The 23895-nt window shown below is 49.1% G+C and overlaps 11 protein-coding genes across 11 annotated transcripts; 5 read left to right on the top strand and 6 right to left on the bottom strand.

Moving 5' to 3' along the window:
- Positions 1–183: 183 nt before the first annotated feature.
- N7489_003241 (post-initiation translation factor DPC29) lies at positions 184–1067 on the top strand (the record flags this gene model as incomplete). Its single annotated transcript, XM_056708996.1, has 2 exons — positions 184–388; positions 442–1067. The coding sequence occupies 2 exons, from the start codon at positions 184–186 to the stop codon at positions 1065–1067; spliced, it is 831 nt and encodes a 276-aa protein (XP_056573298.1).
- Positions 1068–1212: 145 nt separating this feature from the next.
- N7489_003242 (Mis6 domain protein) lies at positions 1213–3541 on the bottom strand (the record flags this gene model as incomplete). The annotated part of the gene is made up of 4 exons (XM_056708997.1): positions 1213–2289; positions 2341–3368; positions 3425–3475; positions 3526–3541. The coding sequence occupies 4 exons, from the start codon at positions 3539–3541 to the stop codon at positions 1213–1215; spliced, it is 2172 nt and encodes a 723-aa protein (XP_056573299.1).
- A 601-nt stretch (positions 3542–4142) lies between these two features.
- Positions 4143–6162, bottom strand: N7489_003243 (CLPTM1 family protein; the record flags this gene model as incomplete). Its single annotated transcript, XM_056708998.1, has 3 exons — positions 4143–4946; positions 5009–6067; positions 6124–6162. The coding sequence occupies 3 exons, from the start codon at positions 6160–6162 to the stop codon at positions 4143–4145; spliced, it is 1902 nt and encodes a 633-aa protein (XP_056573300.1).
- A 203-nt stretch (positions 6163–6365) lies between these two features.
- N7489_003244 (short chain dehydrogenase/reductase family protein) lies at positions 6366–7746 on the top strand (the record flags this gene model as incomplete). The annotated part of the gene is made up of 5 exons (XM_056708999.1): positions 6366–6637; positions 6708–6793; positions 6848–7012; positions 7064–7134; positions 7198–7746. 5 exons carry the CDS (start codon positions 6366–6368, stop codon positions 7744–7746), a joined length of 1143 nt encoding a protein of 380 aa, XP_056573301.1.
- Positions 7747–8307: 561 nt separating this feature from the next.
- Positions 8308–10455, bottom strand: N7489_003245 (uncharacterized protein; the record flags this gene model as incomplete). The annotated part of the gene is made up of 4 exons (XM_056709000.1): positions 8308–9549; positions 9606–9992; positions 10153–10330; positions 10388–10455. 4 exons carry the CDS (start codon positions 10453–10455, stop codon positions 8308–8310), a joined length of 1875 nt encoding a protein of 624 aa, XP_056573302.1.
- A 61-nt stretch (positions 10456–10516) lies between these two features.
- On the top strand, positions 10517–11388 carry N7489_003246 (SNAP receptor SEC22; the record flags this gene model as incomplete). Its single annotated transcript, XM_056709001.1, has 5 exons — positions 10517–10550; positions 10608–10642; positions 10693–10802; positions 10864–11269; positions 11326–11388. 5 exons carry the CDS (start codon positions 10517–10519, stop codon positions 11386–11388), a joined length of 648 nt encoding a protein of 215 aa, XP_056573303.1.
- Positions 11389–11531: 143 nt separating this feature from the next.
- On the bottom strand, positions 11532–12710 carry N7489_003247 (Elongator subunit IKI1; the record flags this gene model as incomplete). The annotated part of the gene is made up of 3 exons (XM_056709002.1): positions 11532–12259; positions 12312–12468; positions 12552–12710. 3 exons carry the CDS (start codon positions 12708–12710, stop codon positions 11532–11534), a joined length of 1044 nt encoding a protein of 347 aa, XP_056573304.1.
- Positions 12711–13519: 809 nt separating this feature from the next.
- On the bottom strand, positions 13520–15124 carry N7489_003248 (uncharacterized protein; the record flags this gene model as incomplete). The annotated part of the gene is made up of 1 exon (XM_056709003.1): positions 13520–15124. The coding sequence occupies one exon, from the start codon at positions 15122–15124 to the stop codon at positions 13520–13522; it is 1605 nt and encodes a 534-aa protein (XP_056573305.1).
- Positions 15125–15585: 461 nt separating this feature from the next.
- N7489_003249 (glycoside hydrolase family 13 protein) lies at positions 15586–17463 on the top strand (the record flags this gene model as incomplete). The annotated part of the gene is made up of 3 exons (XM_056709004.1): positions 15586–15663; positions 15730–16150; positions 16208–17463. The coding sequence occupies 3 exons, from the start codon at positions 15586–15588 to the stop codon at positions 17461–17463; spliced, it is 1755 nt and encodes a 584-aa protein (XP_056573306.1).
- A 423-nt stretch (positions 17464–17886) lies between these two features.
- On the top strand, positions 17887–19737 carry N7489_003250 (Zn(II)2Cys6 transcription factor; the record flags this gene model as incomplete). The annotated part of the gene is made up of 3 exons (XM_056709005.1): positions 17887–18704; positions 18745–19228; positions 19285–19737. 3 exons carry the CDS (start codon positions 17887–17889, stop codon positions 19735–19737), a joined length of 1755 nt encoding a protein of 584 aa, XP_056573307.1.
- A 111-nt stretch (positions 19738–19848) lies between these two features.
- N7489_003251 (uncharacterized protein) lies at positions 19849–23634 on the bottom strand (the record flags this gene model as incomplete). The annotated part of the gene is made up of 4 exons (XM_056709006.1): positions 19849–20635; positions 20686–21289; positions 21373–23143; positions 23206–23634. 4 exons carry the CDS (start codon positions 23632–23634, stop codon positions 19849–19851), a joined length of 3591 nt encoding a protein of 1196 aa, XP_056573308.1.
- Positions 23635–23895: the final 261 nt, after the last annotated feature.

The raw sequence follows: 23895 nt of genomic DNA on the forward strand, positions 1-23895 counted from the left end.
AGCATGAAAGAAAAAAAAAAAGTTGGGGATATTTAGTTCATAGTAGTTGCGTCAACCCCATGTTCAGGTCTCTCCTTATCGTGTGGCCTCACGGTCCGCGGAGATCGGATAAACAGCCGCCCGAGTGTATCTCAATGGAGATCGGATCTTCATCTACAATATATACGGAGAAAGAAAGACATTATGGCCCTCAGGCTTAACAGGCTGCTGCGGCAGCCCCGGTGGATTGATTCTGCCTGCCATGAGTGTCGCTACTTCAGCACTTCGTCGGCCATCCTCTCAGGTCACAACAAATGGTCTACGATTAAGCATGACAAGGCCAGAAACGACAAGGCGAAGAGCAGGGAACGCCAAATAGTGGGGAAGGAGATTGCCAGTGCTACACAGAGTATGTATGGTCATTCAATTGTGCATATCTCAGGTCCTAATACTGTTTTCTAGTGTGGGGACCCGACACGAAGTACAATCCCCGTCTAGCCCTCGCGCTGTCCAATGCGAAACGAGCCTCCGTCCCGAAAATCATTATCGAAGCAGCAATTGCTCGCGGACAAGGACTTAGTGTGTCGGGCCAAGCGCTAGAATCTGTGACAATTGAGGCCATGCTGCCTGGTTCGGTGGCTGCCGTTGTAGAGTGTCAAACGGATCAGAAGGCGCGCGTGCTGCAAGACGTTCGCTATATGATTAAAGACAACGGAGGAATCGTCACTCCTACTACCTTCCTCTTTGAGAGAAAGGGGAGGGTAGTTATGGAGAAGAAAGACGGTGCGAATGTGGACGACTACTTGGACCAGGCTATCGAAGCAGGAGCGGCGGATATCACCACCGATGACAAAGGTCGCCTCGTGATCTTGACGGATCCGTCAGAGACAAAAACTGTGGGCGAGACATTCGCCAAATTGTCAGGTCTCAGCATTCATGAATTGGAGATTTTCTGGGATCCCAACAGGGATAGCATGGTCGAGGTCAAGGACGAGGAACAGGCAAAGGATCTTGAGGACCTCTTGAGTGCTCTGCGAGAAGATCCCAGTGTTCAAGAAATATATCTGAATTCGACTGAGAAGTTCTGATATCTTCGACGCTATGCTCCGAACCCGAGACTGCTCATATCCAGGTCCGAGCATGTACAATATGTATTATACCGATACCAAGCATTTGAATGGCGTTATGGAACTTTCATTTCTAGAACTGGTATAAAATCTCACCCTATCAGTATTACTCTTTGCGCAAAGCCTTCATTGTGCTTCTCATCAGAATGCCAGTACCCCGGCACCCAATCGCATCCAACCAGTCAAGCATATGTACACGGTACTCTTGCCATGTAAACTTAGCACCGCCATCCTTCTCCAGTGCCTGTAGCACTTTCTGAGTGACCGGCTTTCTCAATTTCGGGCGGTGATCCGCAATCTGCTGGTCCTCTTCCAGGTCCGCAAAGCAAGCTGCAGACAGGTTGCAGAATGCAGCGTGGTGGCTGAGAGAGAATATCGAGGTAAGACTAGTATGGAATGCGCTTTCCCGGTCGTAATGTCTGGCTGCTTGGGACAAGGCCTTGATATAGTTCGCCAGAGCAGTGGCGGTCGGTTCTGGGACAAGACAGCCTAGCGCATTTGGATCTTCAGTGTTGAGTGCACGATTCCGCCATAGCATGTTACACATGTCCATGACATACCCGTTGAAGCGACCAACGAGGTCTGTTCCATAAGCCGGGGAGTTTTGTGCTTGGAGAACTTGCGAATTCAGAGAGGCCTCGAATGCAGATTTGTAGACGGCCAAGATGGAGTTGAGGCTCGAGATCACAGCGACACTCGGTGTGAAGGCGAGTGTGTATACGGTCTGCGCGTGCGGGAGTGTGAGGCGGAATCGGGCATCTTGGGGAGCGTGAGAAAAGAGTTCCGAAAGGGTTCTGTAGAAGTCGAGTACAGAGATTGTAGCTGGCTTGGACTTCCTATCCTCATCCTCCACCGACAACTCCAGGATCGAAAATGCTAGGAGCTCGGCGTGCACGATGAGTTGACTCAGATGGACTGACTCTTCTGTTGTATCTGACTGTGACCGAAGTTTGACACCCCATTGGCTGATAAACGCCGAGTAGAAACCCAGCAATGCTGTTCTCGAACGAAGGCTCGCGTCCAACACTGCTGACTCCAATGGTGACAAAAACTCACTTCGAAGAGACTCGAAAGATCCGATTGGAATATACTGGAGGAGTCGGAAGACGTGGTCGAGATTGTCCTTGCCATTCCATGTTTTCATATAAGTCTTCAAAAAGGAACGTATTGAGGATGGGAGGTCCTAATGATTTGTCAGTGTCTGAGTTGACAGTGGCTTATCCGAAGAACTCACTTTGGTATAGGACGCATATCCAACAACAAATTCCAACACATATGATAACGTGTCTGGATCATCATCTTCATCCTCACGTAGCGTCTCCAACTTGTCCTCCAGGAAGCTTCTCAGCCATTCATTTAGACGATGATTGGCAAGTTCAGATTGGACCAGATGAAGATACTTCTGAGCCATTGCATCGCCCAAAGTTGAGATAATCTGATTTGGTAACTCAATTTTGTCAAGCTTGTCGACAAAATGGCCCATGTCACGAAGCTCCTCTAGGGATGTGTGCTTATGAGATACCCGTGAAGTTTGTAGAGTTGGAATAACCACTTCAATCCTACTTCTTTTCACGGTCCCCCGGTGGACGACTTGGAAACTCGATCCCTGGCCAGCCTGTACTCTTTCCATATTCTGATCTTGAAGCACCTTCGCATGACTTGACCACTCGGGGTCTGGATGTTTGAAGAAGAGAGCATTCCTTCTGGATCCTCCAAACTCACCGAGAATGATCTCGGGGTAATAATTCTTGAAGATCCTTAGAAGGCTAATAAGCTCTTTGTCTTCGCCACTGGCAGTCTGGATCAACTCCATCAAGGCTTGAATGCGGAATGGCTTGACGTGTTTTCGTCTTGTGATAAGCGAGAGAAGGTGACATAGTGGTTTCCGCAGACTGATCATGTCCAAATAGTTGAAAAGAACAGCATAAAGTTTGGCAAGATGCGTCCTATCTTCGAAAATATCGTACGCAAGAATCAACCAGCGCAACAACAGAGCCTGTGTGGCGGGGCTCGGTTTGTTCTTGCTGGGCCCAAGACAGCACACCACTTGAGTGACATTCTTGGACGCAATTCTCTCCTGGGGGTATAGACTTTTAATCAGCGTTGTAACTGTACCCTGATCCAGGTTATTTTTCGTGGTCAGAATCTTCAGGAGACGGGCCAGCACGGGTTGCGGAATGCCGCTCTCGTACGCGTTTGAAGCGATTGTTTTGGCTAGTAGACTGGCATCTGTGTATCTCTGCTTGGGGGGTACAAATGCAACTACTCAATCGCATTAGTAACATGTTTTGCTGTGTCAAGAAGCTTTTTGGCCATACCGGCTTCCAGGTGCTCAACTGCATCAAGCAGGCCGCTTGGTTGGTTGGTACCTGAAGAATTGTTAGCATTACTCAATTCGAAGAATACAAGAACCACTTACCTATCTCAGTATCCATCTACACAAATTTAGTTACAAAACTTCCCACAATTGGTATGTTGTCGAGAATGATAGAATGTAGTTTGCTTTGGGATGGTGGTATTGGCGCGTGGTTGCGCAATGCCGCGCTTCGTCTTCAATTGCGCGCGTCAAAAAAGCAACTAAGAAGTTCCTGTCAAATGCAAGCCCTTGCGATAATTTTAAAAGTAAAGGAGCTAAAGGAATGAATGTTGTTTGGTGCAGAGCCAGCAACAGTTGCATAGAAGAACGAGTGGGCGCGAAGATGCGAGAATGGCGTTAAACTTAATCGGGTAATCATCAACAACGGCTTCTACAGACAGAACATCTCCAGTTTATATTGGTCGCCCTAATTACTTGCCTCATCTACTTTCATGATGCTGGATAAGTGAAGCTAAAAACTCTGAAGTAGTCTTAAGGAGTCCTAATTAACAGAATCGGAATTAAACATTGCTCGCTACAACATTGTAATAATTATGTTCCGATGCTCAACAGCATCATGCCAATATTAGTGGAATCGACAGATTCACTGCGTATGCAAAGGTGTTTATTTCAGGTCCCATCAGCCCATTGGCCAACGGCACCTGTATCTAAACCCTAATTCATTTCCTCTTGCGAGTAGATGACTTCGAAGTAGCCTTGGAAGAGGATTGGGTAGCTACTTCCTTCTTCTCGCCCTCGACAGCAGGAGTAGACTCCTCCTCCTCATCACTGTCACCTCCTTGACCGAACTCGTTGACGCGCGTGTAATCAACCTTGTACTTCCAGCCCTGGTAGAGCCACACGAAGAAGATGACGTCGTCACGAAGAGTTGCCAGGCGGTGGAGCCAGGGCATCTTGACCGTGAAGGCGAAGAGATCGTCGATGAAGGTGTTCAAGAACTTGTAGGTCAACGCCTTGCCAGGCATGTGGGCAACAGACTTCAACCGGTAGTTGATGTAGAGACTGGGGACCATCATGAGGAAGCCGTACGCGTAGACACTGCCCACCAGGGTCTGGATAATGTAAGAGTACCACGACTTGTGGGTGTTGTAGACCAGGCTGTACGCGGCGTATGCAAGCAGAAGGGGAACAGCCAAGATGTACAAGTAGCGGAAGGCAATTTCATCATACTCCTTGGTCTTTTCCTCGGTCTCGCTAAGCTTGTGCTTGTCCTCGAAGACAATCACATAGGGCAAGAACGACAACCAAGAGCTGGCTGGTGGCGGGCGCAAGCGAACGTCGACAGTCTTGGTGATCTTCCAGAATTCGAGAAGGATACCAAATCCTTGACTGGCCAGGATCATCCAAGAGGTGTTGTCACTGTTGTCCATGAGGTAAAGGAAGATAACAGCCTGCATGAAGACGTTTGCCAGGATCGTCCGAACTGAAGTACCAACAACGTCCTTCTTCTTACGCCAGTGGGCCTGAAAGTGGAAATGTTAGCGATGTTAGACACAACACCTTTTAATGATGATGTATCACTTACAATATCGTTCTTGAAGGCCAAAGTCTCAAACAACATATGCAAGATAGTGACCACACCTGTGGTACCGAGGAGCCAGATGTTGGTATCCAAGAGAATCTCCTTCACCATCTCCCACTCGGTTCCATCTCCACCTCCAGGGACAGGCTGGCCATAAGCGGCCTGGCGCGCACTTTGCTTGGAACCTTCGTCAACGCCGCTAAGGATGTTGAACTTCCAGTTCGCCATGTTGTTGAGAGTAATATGCAACGGCACGGTCTCGACGGTAGAGTTCAACTCAGACATATGGGACTTCAGTTGCCAAAAAGTGTTGACGAATGCGATCGGGTAGTACCATCCATTCTTTCCACTGGCATCGCGGGCACCAGTCCGCTCCAGCTGCACATACTGGCGAACCGCGGGGTTCATCTGAGCAAATTTCTGAATTCCGGAGTCCGGGATCAGGGACAGGGTGAAGTTGGGGTGGTAGTACGACATAGTTGAAACATCCGGGGTGTGATCTTCCTCCTGGTCATGTTCATCCTCAGCGTCCGACAGGAGATTCTTCAGCTTCTTGACCTTCTTCTTGGGAAGGTACTGGTTCAGAGGTCGGAGGAAGTGGACTGCATCAGCGGTGTTGTAGTCCTTAGCGGTGGGGTCTAACTGGTATCCTGTGCGAGCCAAAAAGAAGTGAGCCCAGAGAGTTCCATTCTGTTGGACCTGCTTTGGGACCTGGATCGTGGTGTCAATTTCGCGAGTGTCACTGTAGTTTCCAATTGTGAAGTTCTTCTCGTCCACCACAAGAACACTGTCCGGTGACTTGAAGTCGGGCACAATGATAGACGGAGATACATAAACGTTAAGGTCGATAGCGCTGTCAGAGGGCCAGATTGGAGCGATGACCTCGGGAAGAGCACTACGTTCGGCGACTTCACTAGGATCGGGGCGATCGGCGAAAGCGGGGATTCCAGCAGAATTCACGCCGGGGGAGTCTGCCTTGTCCTTATTTCCCATGTACTGGTTGATGGCAAATTGGGCCAACAAGAAGATTCCAAGACCCTGAAGGGCACCTTTGAAGCCCGACTAAAGGTGGTCAGTAAATTCAACCACAACGACAACATTGAAACTGCGACACATACGTTGGACTCCTCCTGTCTGCGTGGCCTCTGTTCCGACATGATGGATGAGGAAAAGAAGAGAAGCCAAAAGGCCAGCTATGGGCGATTAGAAGATTAGATCGAGGCCCGGGAACTTGCGCGGTCTTGGCATTTGTCTTCCGACCCTCCGGGCATCCTCCATTCTTATACTTGTTTGCTATTAAGCAGCTTTGAAATTGCAATCGCGTGATGGATAACGCGTTTGGCTGTTGGCGTTGACCCTCATGGACAATCACCCCTCTTTTGATGCCCGCGCGCAATTCCCGTCGCATAATGAGCCTCGAGTATGGCTGATCACCGCGGGGGATTCACCTATTGGCCTCTCAGTCGCGCGGCAGGTCCTTGCGCATGGAGATTATGCATTTCTTGGACTGGCACATTCAGCTTTGGAACGCGATGAACGTCGCCGTGATGAATTTGATGCTTTTCTCGCTGAGGTGGAGCACCACGGTGATGGCTGGGCAAACCGTATGAAGACAGTTCCACTAGATATCCGGTGCGCTACATCAAGACAGCCAGGTCAATTGTGGATTCTGATATTAATTACTAACTCTTTCCTAACGCAGAATGATGGGAGGGTGCCAGGCTGTCGTGGCAGATGCCGTCGCGACATTTGGAAGAGTAGACATACTTCTATGCTGCACAAGTCAAGGTGACCCTCGTTTCTTGAAAGTACCCTTGCACAATATACTGACATCCTTCTTAGCCCTTATTGGAACAGTTGAAGAACTTTCTGCTTCAACCCAAACCATGAATCTCGTACGCGATCAATTCGAGGTTAACTATTTTGGCCCCCTCAATATCATCAAGGCCACGCTCCCCCATATGAGGAAAGAGCGAGCAGGGCATGTGCTGATAATATCAGGGATCAGTAAGAAACATATTCTGACCATTGCTTGGATGTTTGTCTGACAATATATAGCGGCCCACATCGGTACACCCGGACTAGGAATGTACTGCGCAGCAGGCTGGGCGCTTGAAGGCTTCTGTGATGTGAGTCTCTCGATGCACATCCGCATGAATGATCTTCGTTACAGAAACTAAACAGCTCTACAGAGTCTGGCTTATGAAATTGCCCCATTCAATGTCAAACTCACAATATTCCAATGCAGCATCGAAATTGGCATCCTCACCAACCTAGTGACCAGCGTTCCTCCAATCTTCCCTGCCTATTCACCGGCCAACAATCAAGCACCTCTCTTCCGCGGGATCTTAAACCATCTTGTCCCCCAACTCCCCGATGCTTCTGTTTCATCTGACAGTCCAGTCACACCCAGTCGAGGGAACGACGAAAACGCCCGGGTCAGCTCCATTGAAAATGGCCCATTCTCCGCCCCTGAAGTTGTCTCCATGCACCCACCATTAAGCCCCGCACATCTTGAAGTGCTGGTCTCTGAAACAGTCTATGCTATCACATCAATTGGTGGCCATGAAAACCCTCCTTCGCGACATATTGTTGGGCAAGAAGGTGTTGCGAGTGTCAAGGAGAAGCTCAAGACTGTGAGTGAAGAGCTCGAAGACTTTATACAGGCCAGCTTTGCTGTTGATGTTGCTGCGGACTCGGATCCTATGCCTACTATATCTGGAACGAACGATGGGCCTTAGTATATAATGTCAGCCTGCAATTATATTTCTCCTTTATTAAATAACGAGCCTGGTTTTGTGGGCTACGTAATTTTCGTTTTATATTGCTGTTAACTTATACTACGCTACAAACAAGAGTACCTATGCATGCTCTGCCTAAAATGCCCACTAACCCTACCATGTTATCCCACAGATCACACATGGAAAGCGAGAAGGGCTTCCGCCAAAGTGGGAAGAGCCACTACAGGTCACTAGAGACACAATTGGGCCGTCTACCTAGATCTCCATTTCCTAAGCGGGCATCATGAGCGAGGTAATTCCTACCCCATAGATGTGATGACTCCGAGCCCTTTGCAAGGGTAACATGAATAGAGTTCCTTTACACCCATGCTGGACTTCTATTTGTTGCTTTATCTAGAAGACACTACTTGACCTTGGGATTCATTCGTTCATTGTAAGCTAGCTACCTTGGTTATGTATGGACCATTTGCTATCCTGACCTTCAGATGATACCAAGGGCAGTGTAGGCGAAAACCAAATGGTCTGGTGTATCACTATTTCCATGCTGGAAGTGGAAGGCAGCTACTCATGTCGTCCATGCTGGAGAAACCAAGCCTCTCGCACATCAAAGAGACTGCCCATGTCCTGGTTGCTTCGGTAGCACCGAATTTCCTTCCAGGCATTCGCTGTACGGCCGTTCGGCATGCGGCCGTCGATTTGTAGAATCTTCCTGACAAGTGCCTGTGGCGAGGATAGGTCGGGAACAATGATCTCGTCCGGTTCACTGGTAGTGGTTCGAGATGGAGTTTGGATCGGATCTTTCTGTTCTTCGGTACTCAAGGGTTTATTGATTTCGTCTTGCTCAGCCTCGACGGGTGCCACAGCGGGTACCTCAGTGGGGGCTTCAACGGGAGCCTCGATTGTTGCCACGCTGCTGTCCATAGGTGTATCTGATTGAGCCATGGATGACTCCAATAATTCCACTTTGCCATCATTGCCGTTGGTATCGGCAATGGATGGCCCCTCTACTGACGTAGATAACTCTGGAGCTGGGAGCTCAGGGGTAGAAGAAAGCGTCGACAAAGGGGATTGTGGCTGTGAAGGCTTTCGTTGAGGGGATTCTGCTGCAGCTCTGCGGGTTTCGTTTTCTTCAATTTTTCCAGCCACGATTTCCATGAAAGAAAGAGGAGCATCTGTATTCTGTTCCTCGCCTTGGGACACTTCTACTTCCTGAGGAACCTCCGGTTCCTTGGCCTGTTCCGGTTGTTTTGGAGGGATTTTACGTGGGCGTCCTCGCTTGCGTTTCACTGGGGGTTGAGGTTCGGGCTCAGGGATTGTACGCTTGGGTTTTTGATTTCGTGTACCACCGGGACTGAAAATAACAACGCTGAATGGGGTTTCTTGTTGGCTCTCTTCATCACCTGGATGTGAAATGACTGGCTGTGTGGCGGTACCGGTGTCGATATTCATGTCGTCAGTGGAAGATATAGGGATCTCATGTGGCGTTCGGCCATTGTCAAGCTTCATTTCCTCGTCATTAGAAGAAGCTGGAGTCTCGTGCGGTGCTTGGTCGGTGTCAAGTTTGACCTCCTCGCCATTAGAGGTTTGGTTGGTGACCTGTGATTCAGGTTTCTCGTGTTTCAACTGTTTATCATTATAAGATGATGTCACTGGCTGTGGTTGTGTGTCGAGGTCGGCTTCCACATCTCCCTTTCCCTTATCTGGTGTCGAAAATGGCTCTGATTTGTCGAAATTGCTGCGGAGGAAGACCCGTTCACCAGGTGGAATCGCAAAAGTCAATTTCACCCCATCACGGTCAACGACCTGTAGCAGTCAGCAAATGGCAAAGCCGTATGCGGATCGTATAAGTTTATACATACCCTAACTTCCTTTTCGATGACAATCCTTCCGGGGCCTCTACCGTAAACATAGTAAAATTTCCAGACGTCGCCCAGCTGGATGACACCTTCATCGATAAGAGTTCCCATCTTCACACGCGCACTTTCTCCAGCAGGTGCATCCCAGATGACTTTCTGCTTCTGTCCCCAGAACTGTTCATATTCGCGCTCCTTGAAGTCGTCAAAGTCGCCGTTGTCCCGTTGCTGTCTGGCTTCCTGCGCCTGACGTAGCCATTCGGGATCGTAGCGGCCGTTTTGGAGGTCGATCTGGAACTGACGAATGCCATCGCGCCAGTTGTTTGAATAGCGGATGAAAGAGTCGGGTATTGGTTGTATCTTTGCGTCTGGGTCATCTAGCGTAGCTTGTGCCTCCGGGTGGACATCCGGGGGAGTAGAGCGAGGATGTCGCGCTTATCGCTTTCGTCAAGGCAATTCCACGCTTCAGGCCGTGCCAGCAGTTTCTATACATTTTGAGGCTATCGTTAGCTTGGGTTATCTTGCATTGCATTTGTGAATGATTAAGTCATACCACTAGATCAAGGTCAATGAGGACAGACTTGTCGCTCGTCAATAGCTGTTCCTCGCTCCATTTCCCTCTAGCGGCAGGCCTTCTTGGGGTCCTAGCTCGTGAGCTCGCTTCAGATTTTGGGGTCGACATGGCGAGACCCGACTGTTTTGCTACATCGGCAGAACTAGTAGCAGCACGACTAGGGCATTATAAATCATCAGTAAAAAAGAGCGCAAAAAGCAAATGCGGAGCTTACCCCGAACGTCGTGGTTCTGCCGCCTGGGATCTTGCCACCGCCTTCGTGTCTCTCTTCCTCGGAGGCATTCTGACGGCAAAACAAAGGAGAAAGTGCTGTCCTTCTGAACGAGAAAGCAACGTTTTCAAGATGGTTAGGTCAACGCAGATTGCGAGGCTCGATGGTGAGAAACTCTCTGGGAGTTTGAGAATGGCAGGGTGCTGATGTCAATGTGAAATAGGCCTTATGCTGGCAGCTTCGGTCGACGACGAGCAGGTACGTGATAACGATTATATCAACTGATCGTGAGCTTACGATATTTGTAGGCTGAGTCGGAGCTCTCTGAGATTAAGGGTCAGGCTAAAATGATATTTCGACGATTGAATCGCAACTCCGCACCCCAGGCCAGCATTGAGTCTGGCCAATACAATCTACAGTGAGTCGCACCCATCAATCAACAAACATTATCAATGGACAATTTCTCACATGGCTTGCAGCTACACAATCAAGGATGACATCTGCTTCCTATGCATTTGCGACAAGTCCTACCCCCGCAAACTCGCATTCACCTACCTCGCTGATCTGGCCTCCGAATTCACGACTACCTATTCCTCCTCACAATATCTCTCACCCACCCTCCGCCCATATGCTTTTGTCGAGTTCGATACATTTATTCAGCGTACAAAGAAACTGTACCAAGACAGTCGTGCATCTCAGAACCTCGACAAGCTGAACGACGAGCTCCGTGATGTCACCAAGGTGATGACGAAGAACATCGAGGACCTCTTGTATCGAGGCGATAGCTTAGAGCGGATGGGCGAACTGTCAGGGCGGCTGCGCGAGGACAGCAAGAAGTACAGAAAGGCGGCTGTACGCATCAATTGGGAATTGTTGGTGAAGCAGGTAGGTTCATATCTTGCGCCAGATTTCCCCTGACTGAGTGGCTAACCATTTCACAGTACGGACCTTTCGCTGGCGTCGGGCTTGTCATTTGCATTCTTCTTTTCTGGCGATTCTTCTGATTCCTTGCTCTCCGTGGCCATGCTCATAGGCCTCGCTGTATGAATGTACGCATAGTTAATACCTCGGTGATTGCGGGTTACAATCCGCCGATATTCTAGAATACGGAGAATTGCATGTGAACATGTATCGTATTTGACGATGTCTAAATCTCATCCTCTTCTTCGTCGAAATCGTCCTCTTCTCCCATGTCGTAAAGGATTCGGCCTCCTTCGCCTGGGCCATCATTGTGCTGTGCGTCGAAGTACGGCAACACAACACCTTCTCTTTCACGTCTCTGTCGGTCGGTGAGACCCAGCTCAAAGGTCGATGTCGGTTCCTCATCGCCAGCGCCTGGATCTTGCTCCATGGGAGGATTGTACAGAACATTATCGTCAAGCAACGTCACAATCTCCTTCAGATGCTGTGGTGAATACCGCGACGCAGGTGGGAGAAGGTACCACTCCAGTACACCACGACCACTCTTCCGTCTGTGCTCCAACTCAATCACAATTCCCTCGGCTTTGCCAGTACCGACCAATCTGTCCAATCGGCCAAGGAGAACGCCTTCTTGCTCTTCCTCGAGCCCGAAGACTGGAGGAGCCAGGCTGCGGTCGCGAGCAGCCTTCTGTGCTAGAACGTGTGAGAACGAATGGAGTGTGATAATGCTCGTAGCAAGATATGTCAGTTCAGAGATAGGTGTTGGCGAGTAGGGACTTTGCTGTGGAAGCTCGGGGACATCTTGATGATATATCACCACGAGTGACGCATCAACCTTGGCCGATGGCGACGTGGGAGCAATAAACGAGCCAAGGAATGAGGGTAGGTGGAAACCAGGGTCGACTCGTTTTGAGTTGAGAAGAGGATTAATTGAATCAATGAGGATAAGACGCCCTGACAGACAGTAAGTAGGAGTCCACTAGCACGGTAAATGCAGAATGCTTACTACGTGAGGGGTTGGAAGCTGCAATGGGGTGATAAACCGCGCTCACTTCTTTAACTATGTCGGCGGGGCTTTTGCGGCGCGTTGATACAAAGGCATCGACTCCATCGGGTTGCTTCAGGGTTTCAAAAGCGATGAGCGTGACATGGACATTGGACAGCTGTCGAACTAGTTAGCATGGCCGTCTACTCCCGTATCTCGTGACACGGGGGTCGCTTATGGCAACTTTATAAGTCCATATACCTTTGCACGCCTAATGTATTCTTTCAGGAGTGGGGTAGCCGGTTGCTCCAAAGAATCCAAGACAAGTGTGAGCGGCGACGCAGTGTCACGCAAACTCAAGAGTTTCGAAATCAAGAGTAAATTGTGTGTCCGCCTATGTGAAAGGTTGATAGGCGCCATATTTTTTAGGGTATTAGATAGTGTTCTCGTCCAATTGCTTTCTGGAGACGCAGGTTGATGACCACACAGGAAGTGGGGTGATGTTGCGAAAATTTCGCGGTGGGATTTAAAGTTGAGGCTCGACGGTTCGGCCCGCGGGCTGCAGCTCTTCAAGTGCCCTCACTGCCTTGAGGGCCTGCCGGTTCGTTAAGCCTGTCTGCGTGCGATTAAAAACGGTAGATCTATTGACTTTATTCATATTCTCTTTGGTTATTAATCATTAAACACCTAGAAGTTTTTCTTATATAAATCCCTCAATAGAGGCGGTAGGCGTAAAATAATATGAGGATTGAAAGGAGTTTTACTTTCATCAGATAAACCACAGGTTATGATGGGGGTTACTTCCCACCTTGGAAGATACAGCCTTTAACCCTATTTAGTTCGACCTTTTTCGACCTTACCGCTACTGCCACCCACCGAGAAGTTCTGATGATGCGCGTTATGAACACCATTACCGATAAACCTCAGTGAAATCAGAAGGTGTGGTCTGGCTCATGCCTATAGCTTCATGGTCGTTTCTAACCTCCTATAGAACTTTGATAAGGACATCACAACGAAATGGCGTAATTGGATTGTCCAAAGTGGTCAAGACGTGACTCCTAAGATGATGGACTGTACAAATTGGCATTAATACTACCTACATATGTAGTTTCTGATTGTACAATGGATATTGTGGGACCTGGAGTTTTTTTAGGTTGCCAAATTTAAGGCTGTATTTCTAATGACTGTAACCTAGATATACCCAGGGAACAGGATATATCGCTAAGATATCAATCTTTATCCGCACGCGCCTCATGGACCTCCGTCGCCTCTCCCTCATACGGATCAACAACGGTAGTCGCGAATTTCCTAGCTGGAACTCCGCGCTCGAAGAGCAGGTCCAATTCCTCATATGTGCGGCCCTTCGGCTCAGGAAGCCGGAAGAATGCCCAAACCAGGGAGGCTAGACATGTACCAGCCCAGAAATAGGCACACCGTGCACCCCAGTTCCAGGCTGTGGAGTTGAGTTGGTAGTTGGTTAGGACGTTGACGACAATGTTGCTGATGTTGTACAGACACCGGGCAAGGACAATAGTCTTTGCTTTAAGACGAGTGGAGGATAGCTCTGAGACGAGGGAGTATGTGACAGGGCCGACGCTGATGTCATAGCAGAACGTGAAAATGATGAGCATCACGCCGATTGCCCATTTGGCTGCGTTATTGTCTCCCGGCGCAAAAGATAGAGAGCCTGTGATGACAAGAAGGACAAAAAGACTGGCAAGGCCGGAGATATGGATAGTTCGTCGTCCCGCGTAAGACATCAGGAACCACGATCCTATTGTACCCAGAACACCAAGACCGTATTGGCCCAGGGACAAATTGAAAGATTCGACGGTGGGCAGCCCCGCTTGGACACAGAAGTAGGCAAAATAACCCATCAGGTTCTGACCACATAAGGTCTGCACTAACCAGACGAGACAAACTACCTCAGTCCGGCGAAGATTTGTTCCTTTGAAGCAGTCCCAATATGTGGTCCCACTAGAAAGCGATTTCTCCAGCTCGTTGGTGTGTTGAATCATAGCAATCGTCTCTTCAGGGTCAAAGCTGGGGTCGTTAGACGATGTCAACCGCTGCAACGCCCGTCGAGCTCCCTGCACATTTCCCTGACGCACATGCCACCAAGGGGATTCAGGTGCGAAAAGACAGCCGATCATGATCGGGATTGGCCATACCCATTGCACACCGAAAGGAATGCGCCAGGCCCATTGATCGTCGCGGGAAATGGAGCCGCGGTTGACGCCAATCGCCACGAACTGCCCGAATACCCAGCACATGTTGATAAAAGTTGTTAGGTAAGGTCGCAGGACTACCGGGCAAACCTCGGAGGCGTAAGAGGCCGGCAAGGTCTGGAAAATGCCCCATGGGACACCGGCGAGAATCTCGGCGGCTAGCAACATCTGAACATTGACCGCGAAGAAAAACAGAAAAATGACTGCTGTGATGGTGGCTAGGGCATAGATCATGGTCTTGCGATATCCCAGGCGTTCAGAGACCAAACCATTGATCAAAAGTCCAATGACTTCACCACAGCGGGCACCATTGGAGAGGCCAGATTGCCAGGATGCCGGAACAGCCCATTTCCCCGAGGCAGACTGTACTCCGAATTTTTGATTGAACACAGGTGATGCATACATTGAACTCAGCAATGCGAGGTCATACCCCTCCATAATCAGAGTAGATGAAAGGAGTACTGACCAGCCGACGGCTTTGGGGTATAACCGCAAAGCCTGCCAGAGGGTCATGGACTGCTCCTTCCTGGCACCTTGTCTGCCTTCTGCAAGGACCGGGGAGACTTTGCCGTCCATTCTCGCGGATGCGTCGTCCATCAAGACCATTGGAGAATTGCGTTGTTATTTAGCAAGAAGTTTCGAACAAGAGGTTCCTTGTCAAGGCCTAATCAGAACAGAAGGCTGACAATATCCCGATACTTCGAGCATTATCAAGGCTGATGAACCACGGGGTGATGCGTGATTTATATGAAAGATCACAAAGCAAAATTACACACATAGTTTAGTTCACGCGCATCGCGGATCCGGGGGAAATGCACATGGGCTGTCACTCGCTTCTGAAGATTTGGAGAAAACTGGGGAAGCCGGAGTGTGGAGGTCTAACCGTGGCGAATCATCGTTGCGGATTGGAGCCGATCGGCGGCGAGTCGGTCGTTAGTCGGAGATGCAGCATCCCGCCGGAGGCTTGGCGGGTATCCAGGGCGTTTGCCCACGCCGAATTGGGGCCTAGTTATGATGAAAAGGTATAAGAGGGGTGTCGGGATGGAAAATGAAGGTGTCAAGCCACTATGTCACCACACGCGACACAGGATACAGCCGTTCCTACGGGGACCAATAACTGGTGGAAAGAAGCCACCGTCTACCAGGTTAGTTTGACACAACCTTCAGGCATCTCCGGAGACAAAATTAACCTTCTCTGGTCGAGTTAAAAGGTGTACCCAGCTTCCTTCTATGACTCTAACGGTGATGGCTGGGGCGATATCCCGGGGGTTGTCAAAAAGGTTGATTACCTCCAGTCGTTAGGGGTTGATGTCGTGTGGCTGTCGCCGATGTACGACTCACCCATGCACGATATGGGCTATGACGTCTCCGACTATGAAAATGTGCTCCCTGCCTATGGAACCGTACAAGACGTGGAGAGTCTCGTGGAAGCTTGTCACTCACGAGGGATGAAATTGATTCTAGACCTTGTTGTCAACCACTCCAGTGATCAGCATGCTTGGTTCCAAGAAAGCCGGAGTAGCAAGGACAATGACAAACGCGATTGGTACTTCTGGCGCCCTCCTCGATATGATGAGGCAGGGAATCGGATGCCTCCGAGTAATTATCGGGGTTATTTTGCAGGAAGCACATGTGCGTTGAATATCGGACGATATTCGATATCTTTGAACTAACTAAGATTCTATGTAGGGACGTGGGATGAGAAAACGGAAGAGTACTACCTACACCTCTACGCCAAAGAACAACCCGATCTCAATTGGGATAACAAGACCACCCGTGAGGCTATCTACAACAGCGCCGTTCGGTTCTGGCTTGACAAAGGCGTCGACGGCTTCCGAGTGGACACAGTGAACAAGTACAGCAAACACACAAGCTTCCCGGACGTCCCCATCACAGACCCGAAAAGTTACATCCAGCCCGCCATCGGAATGTGGTGCAACGGCCCCAGGATCCACGAGTTCCTACGTGAAATGTACGATGAGGCATTTGCTCCGTACGGGGATGTTATGACCGTAGGCGAACTGGCCAATACGCCCGATCCCAAGAACGTCCTCGAATACGTGGGAGCATCAGCGAAGGAGCTGAGCATGGTCTTTCACTTGGATATTGGCCATATTGGCATGGGGCCCAGCCTGGAGGAGAAGTACATCTTTACGCCGTGGAAGTTGACAAAGATGAAATCCATCGTGGAGAAGTGGCAGTCTTTCATTGAGGGAACAGATGGCTGGACCACCGCTTTCTGTGAGAATCATGATAACGGACGCTCTGTCTCTCGGTTTGGATCGGACGCACCCGAATTCCGGGAAATCTCTGCCAAAATGCTGGCTCTGATGATGGTTACCATGACTGGGACTCTGTTCATCTATCAGGGGCAGGAGATTGGTATGATCAATGCACCACGCGAGTGGCCTATTGAGGAATACAAGGACATTGAAGGATTAGGGTATTACCGAGAAGCAGAGCAACGCAGTGAGAATGGAGGCGACCCTACTCGCAAAGAGAATATCATGGATGGTCTCCGAATTCTGGCTCGCGATCATTCCAGGCTGCCGATGCAGTGGGATGACTCAGAACATGCTGGTTTTACTACCGGGAAGCCATGGATGCGAGCTCATGATCTTTATGGTGAGATCAATGTAAAGAGGCAGGAGAATGATGCGTCGAGTGTTTTGTCTTTCTGGAAAGATGTTCTGCGCCTGAGAAAAGAGTACCGGGAGTTGTTCATCCACGGTGCATTCCAAGTGCTTGACTACGAGAATCAAGAGACATTTTGCTTTGTGAAGTCGAGAGATGAGAAACGCGCATTGGTCGTTCTAAACTTCACCGATAAATCTCAGCCTTTTACACAAACCGAAAAAACTGCGGGCATGAAGTTGCTTGTGGGCAACTACTCGGTTTCATCGCTGGGAACCTTGAAGCCCTTTGAAGGACGTGTTTATATGTGAGGTTTATACCACAGAGAAATATGCTCCTATGAATCGTTTGAAATTTATTACCCTTCGAGAAAACTATTTTGCATAGCACCTCTTATAGCTGGCCATAATATTCCCTGATGTCGGTAGCTTCTCAGCATCTGTAGCCCATAGGGACGCCCCAAGGTGATTTGGCTAAGCCTCTAAAATTTCTTCTCGCTCTATGGAAATATAAGGTCAGCAAAGAGATAGTTTCCACAGCAGATTGAATGACCACACTGGAGTAAGGGAGACAAATTTGAGGCCCTGCATTGGATTTGTCGGCCTGAAAAGCAAGGCCACAAAATCCATTTCTTCGCCCGGCTTCTCTCCGACTTCCCCCCGCAACCCCCGGATTTTTTGCGTCCTGTTAGCTCCTGTTAGCTCCTCTCGGTATAATTGTACCTGACTTCCCAGATGCCAGACCCACCGGTCAAGCAAGCATGTGACGCATGTCGCCGACGTAAGGTCAAATGCATTTTCCCAAAACCTTGTGAGCAGTGCCGAGCTGCCGGCCTGGTCTGTCGGACGACTTCGCAGCGACAGAAAAAGGGGCGACAGGGCCAAACAGCCAACATTCTCAATGAACTTAGAGCAAATCAGATTGAACAGGCGCTGGTGCGGGATGCAAATATGCCCCCGCAATCCCCAGCTCTCACACTTGGAGATAATATACCCACGCCCCAGTCACTGCGCGCCTCGGGAAGATGTCAGTTCTCCAAAAAACCGGGTCTTTTGAGCCGGGAGCTTGTTGATTCCTGCTCAGGATATTTCTTCTTGCGAATGAGAGGAACAGTGCCTGTTTTGCAACCCGGCAGTTTTCAGAAGCAGGTGGACCTTGCCGATACAAGCCTTCATGCTTATTGTTTAGTCACTGCTTTCTGCGCTTTTGTGGTCACTCAAACCGGATTTGCCGTGGAGCAAATATCATCCGAACTCTCTCAGGGCTTTTGTACTGAAGAGTTTCGAAGTTCTCTGATTGAGGAAGCCACTGAAGCTCGAAAGCATATCGATCCATTTACAGATCCTGTACGGCAAAGCATTATCATCGCTTTCCTCCTGTATGGGTGTCATATTGGGCTTGGAAACCAACGGCATGCCTATTATTTTCTTCGCGAATCCACGACGCTTTATACAGCCAGCGCGCTGGAGAGTCAAGCATCATCGGCGCAGATGGATGACGATGACCCTTCCTTGGCAGGAAAGTTGTTTTGGCTCTTAGTGGTGTCAGAGAGGTATTTTCCTCGCCTATTCGTTAGTAAATTGCTAATACAGGGACAGAGCTCATGCGATCCGCCGGCATAGACCAATCACTCTCCAGGTCACCCCCGAAAGCCCTCAATTAGAGGATGGTCCACTTCCAACTCAACTGGAAGATGACCCACTTGTAAATGCATCAGCCATTGGCTTTCGTTGTCTAGTAAATCTCTACCGCCCATTCGATGAAGGTTTTTTGGACCAGTGGAATGGAACGAATGCCACGTGCACGGTTGAATCGCTAGTTCGTCTTGAGGAGCTCATCCAAAGTGCAGTTCCGGCGGACCTTGATCTGCCTGATATACTTATGGCGGATTTGCGTGTGTCCCAGCAGTGGCTGCGTATTATGATATGGCAGCTTTCCACCACTGCTGGGTTTCTTTCGACAAATCCTACTCATGAATGCATGGATTTTCGCTACCCCCTCCTAATTGCTCAAGATCTTTGCTTCGCAACATGGAAATTATCCAGGCAGAGTATGGAAACCCATGGAATTGGTCTTGTATGGTTTACGATTTGCCCCTATGAAACTCCTAAGCATACTCTAACATATTGTAGATCGAAAAAATATTTGAGGTAGCGTGCACTTTGATTGATGTCATGGCGTGCCTCTCGGCGGCTGGGCTCCGTTCTTCAGGCTTCAAGCTTGGCCCACAGGATTATCTCAAGCATTTCTTTACTCTCATCCACGATCTTCCCGGAGGACGTCGAAGGTTTCTTCCACTGCTACTCACCAAGATAGGGCAGACTCTGCCATCCATGGTAGAGCCTATTACCGTTCATCTCAAACTCCAACCTAGCACCCTTGTTCCGAGGTCTACCCGTGACGAATCATCAATATCCGCCACTGCCGGAAATGCAATCTCGAATGAACAGCCCTCCGCTGAATTGATTTCCGAATCTGAGGACTGGATGAATGGTAACTTCAACTATGCGGAAATGAGCCGCATCGGTGAGAAAACACCAGAGATTGACGAGGCATTTCTCCAATACTCCAGTTACTTTCCCTAATGCCGGAGAAATGGACTGCACTTATCAACATTATTCTTAGCCAAGAAAGCTACGTATGGTAAAGAATATTGGAACAACAGGGTATTCTCTATCTTTCTTCCGAATTATCCGTCAAGAGCTGGACCTAGTGAAGACAGCAGATTTGTCCAGCTGTCTCTGATGGGCCTCATCTTGCGAGAGATATCCAATATCCATCATATAGCTCACGCTACTTTCCAGCGCGACAATCGTTTCTTTTTGGTCAAAATAGCAGTTCTGTGGGATATGGTCTTGATCAACCATGAACTGCCAGGTGTTATCCTCAAACCAATCCAAAACTGGCATGAATGGATGGTTGAAATCGGCTTCTTCCACATCTTTCTTCAATAACTTCATCCATTCTTGGTGGCTCATTCTTCGAATTGGCATCTGCATCTTCCTGCTGATAACGTCGCAGAATGTGGAAACGGTGACTCCATCCACGCAGTTGATTATTTCTGATGAATATTGCTCGGGGTACAGGAACACATCAGTGATCAGACTGGAAACTTGATCGACGCCTGCGACAGTGAGATATTGGAGATCCTGGCTAACGGCTTTCAGTCGAACAATGCTGAACGCCAGTCGCCACAGGAAGTCTTCCGTATGTGCGATGCCCTCTTTCCGGGTTCCGACGATAAACCCTGGTATCACGGTCCGCGCCTTTTCAGCCTTGGCGTTTGCTCGGTCCAAGTGCTTATTGTACTCATTCAACAGCAATTGGGACATGAACTTGGTTTGGTCGTATCCTGATGCTTCCGAGAGTTTCTTGGCAATTTCAAGGTGACTCTCGGGCTCCATTGGCATGTATCCTCCGGAAACATAAATCAGTCGACAAGGAGACTCCATCTTCGAAAGCCCAGAGAGAATGTCGATGGTACTGTGGATGTTTACAAGCTCAAGATCTTCATAGCTATCCATCCAGTTTACTCGGGCTCCATTGTGGATAATGCAATCGACGCGCTTTGCTTCGTCTGTTGAAAAAGGCGGTCCCATTCGGACTGTTCCAGTCCAAGCCGGGGTTTGCTCAAATCTCCAGTCCAAGCTTCGATGCGATCTTGATACCCAGGTTGCCACCAATGGCCTAGTTCGCCGTGTTGCTGAACTTTCCGCCGGGCTTGCTCTTCATCTTTCGCCCGAACAAGGCCGATGACACACTTGATCTCCGGATGTTCCAATAGACACCTCAATACCTGGCTTCCGAGAAATCCAGTGATCGATGTTAGAAAGACAGTTGCTTGTCGAGTTTGAATGAAATCGAGCTTTGGCTTCAGTTTCGCGAGATCGGCCATCAGATTTCTGGCTTGGTTGGTTTTCTTCGTGGGTTCCTTTGTTCCGAGGAGACAGTCTTCAATATTGCAAACCGTCAGATCATTTTTGTGCAAATCTTCGATCTTGATTTTCTTCTGGTATTTCTTCCTGATCAAGTTCACCAACGATGCCCGGTGCAAAGAAGTGAGGCCGACACTGGCAAGGGAAAAATCCTTTCCTCGGAGAGATGCTGCAAAGTCTTCGTCCTTGCTCTCGAACATGTCTGCAATAATGTTGCTAATTTCGACCGCCAATGGTCTGGTGTTTGGTATCTCGCAGCAGTCATTGACCGAAAAACCCCCTTACGGTATGCTTGAAGTTCTTTCTGGCTCATATCTGATAACCTGGCTCGAAGCTGCTGTCGGTCAATTTTCTTTGACATCGTAAGTGGCATGGACTCTATTGGCACAAACGCGGTCGGAATCATATATTCGGGGAGGAATTTGGACAGCTGGTCGTGCATATTATGGGCCAGTTGATCATCTTGGTAATCAGTTGTCTCGATGAAAGCAACAATCTCAACATCCTGACCCTCGTGTTCTGACAATGTGACTGCCGAGCGACCGGACTTGAGGCATGATATAATCGCATTTTCAACCTCTCCCAGATCCACGCGCAGTCCACGGATCTTGACGTATCCAGTTTGACGACCCAAAAAGATCAAGTCGCCATTCTCATTGTACTTGGCCAGATCACCCGTACGGTATACTCGGGTTCCTTCAACCTGAGACATGAGAGGTCTCCATTCTAGGAACGAAGGATCGAGCATGGTTTGCGCTTCGCGGTCCGGGTCTTGCATGTACCCGAGTGCGACGTAGGGACTCTGGATAAGCAACTCTCCTTCGGCGCCAAAGGGCATCAGCCTATGCACGTTGGATGGGTCTGTGATCCAGCATATGACACTACCAATGCCACGGCCAATATTCTTTGCATGGCCGCCTGGTTTCATTCCAATTTTTACCGTGTCCCACACACCCGTCTCAGTTGTGCCATATATGCTGTTCAGCTGGACGCGCTCGCCCCATGTCGACACGAGCTCTGCAGAAGCAGGTTCCCCTCCAACGCTGAGGCTGCGAAGACTTGGTAGGTTTTCTGGTTGAATTTGCGGGGCCATTGATGGGGTGAGCCATGCGTGTGATATTTTCAAGCTCTCCATCACCGACTCCAGATCGCCATCTCGCTCTTCTTGTGATACCACGCAGAGACATCCGCCAGCAGCAAGCGGTGCGAAGACTTCTAGTATGCTAGCGTCAAAGGCCAAGCTTGCTAATTGCATGAATCGGGTAGAAGCATTGATTGAAAGCTCTTCGATACACTCGAGGAGGCTGAGAGACACTGCTCCGTGGCCGTGGACAACGCACTTCGGAAGGCCCGTACTGCCAGATGTAAACATCAAATACACAGGCTTTGATATGTCGGTGTTGGCTTCTTCAAACCAGTTGCTGGGGGACTGAACATGTTTAAGCTGGCTCATCATGATCAAAGTCGCTTTGAGGGCCTGGAATTTGTCACGTAGTCTGTCCTCTGTGATCACATATTTTATGTCGGCTTTTTCCATGATCTGTGTGATTCTTCCTAGTGGAGAGGACGAATCCATTGGGGCATATGCAGCTCCAGCTCTCAAAATCCCAACCATAGTAATGATCGTCTGGACAGATCTGTCCATGCAGAGACCCACTGTGTCTCCAGCCCGGATACCCTTGCTCATCAGGAAATGAGATATGGCGGCTGACCTTTTGCCCAGTTCTGCGTACGTGATGCTTTGCGAGGACGATGCTAGTGCAATTTTCTCAGAGTGCCGAGAATAGTTCTTGCCGATGAGAACATGCAGGCACTCCGGGGATCTTCTAGCTTGCGACTTGTTGCGATTAATTTGGCGGAATCTCTCGACGTCCAGTGAAGCCACAGTGCTTATCTTATTGATCTCCATGTCTGATTGAAAAACGAGGGCTCCGTGAATGTTCTTGAAGCTGTTCAATATACCACACGGTTTAAACTCTGGTCGCTTGGATCCGCTGGTGTATGCATTTAACATGAAATAGTTATCCGATTCTGTTATCACTAAAAGGATCTCGACCTGGAGATAAAAGCCTTCAGTGAGTTCTGCTCTTATCAAAATGGAGTAAAAGGGCTTTGTACCTCAAGCAATTCAAGCAATTGTGGCAGCCCATTAATCTGCTCTTTTGATGATACCAAAACAGCTGTTTTCTCTCCCGCAGTAGTGACCCTAATCCAATCACTGGTTCTCGTAGCCTGAGCTACTACGTTCTTCAACTGCTCATTAGTGGCACCGGTATCGGTTTGGACTGACAATCGTTGACCATGAAGAGCATCGAGAGATGTCTTTGCTTGCTCGTTCGAGCAGTTCTCATCCTGAAACCGGAGGTGCCTAAAGGTGGGCAGATTTGGTGCATAGTAGTCTCGCAATAGTACCACCCAAGCAGCTAGCAGGGCAGACTTTTGTTCCTCCAAGCCACCGTTGCTTCCGCAAAGCATAGCTGGATGACATGCAGAGAATATGTTTGGATTCTCACCACCTGCCACACACCGATGCTCGGTGATTGTCATGATTGAGGTCCGAAGTCGATAAATTGATATAAAGATGAAATGGGATTGGGGCTCCGGTGATTCTGTACGATTTAATGGAGTTTGGCTCCTTTTCCTGCCTATATTACTTTCTTTATACACCTTAAGCACTTAGCTGAAGACCTTCATATCGTGATTATTATTTGCCTCCTCGTCACACCATACTCTGCGGTGTGGAAAAGATCTTCGACCAAGTTGGGGCAAGGCTTCGATATGCGGGCATGGGTAACACGACTTCCTTCG

Source organism: Penicillium chrysogenum, assembly GCF_028827035.1.
Source record: "Penicillium chrysogenum strain IBT 35668 chromosome Unknown utg000001l_segment0_segment0, whole genome shotgun sequence".
Classification (NCBI taxonomy): domain Eukaryota; kingdom Fungi; phylum Ascomycota; class Eurotiomycetes; order Eurotiales; family Aspergillaceae; genus Penicillium; species Penicillium chrysogenum.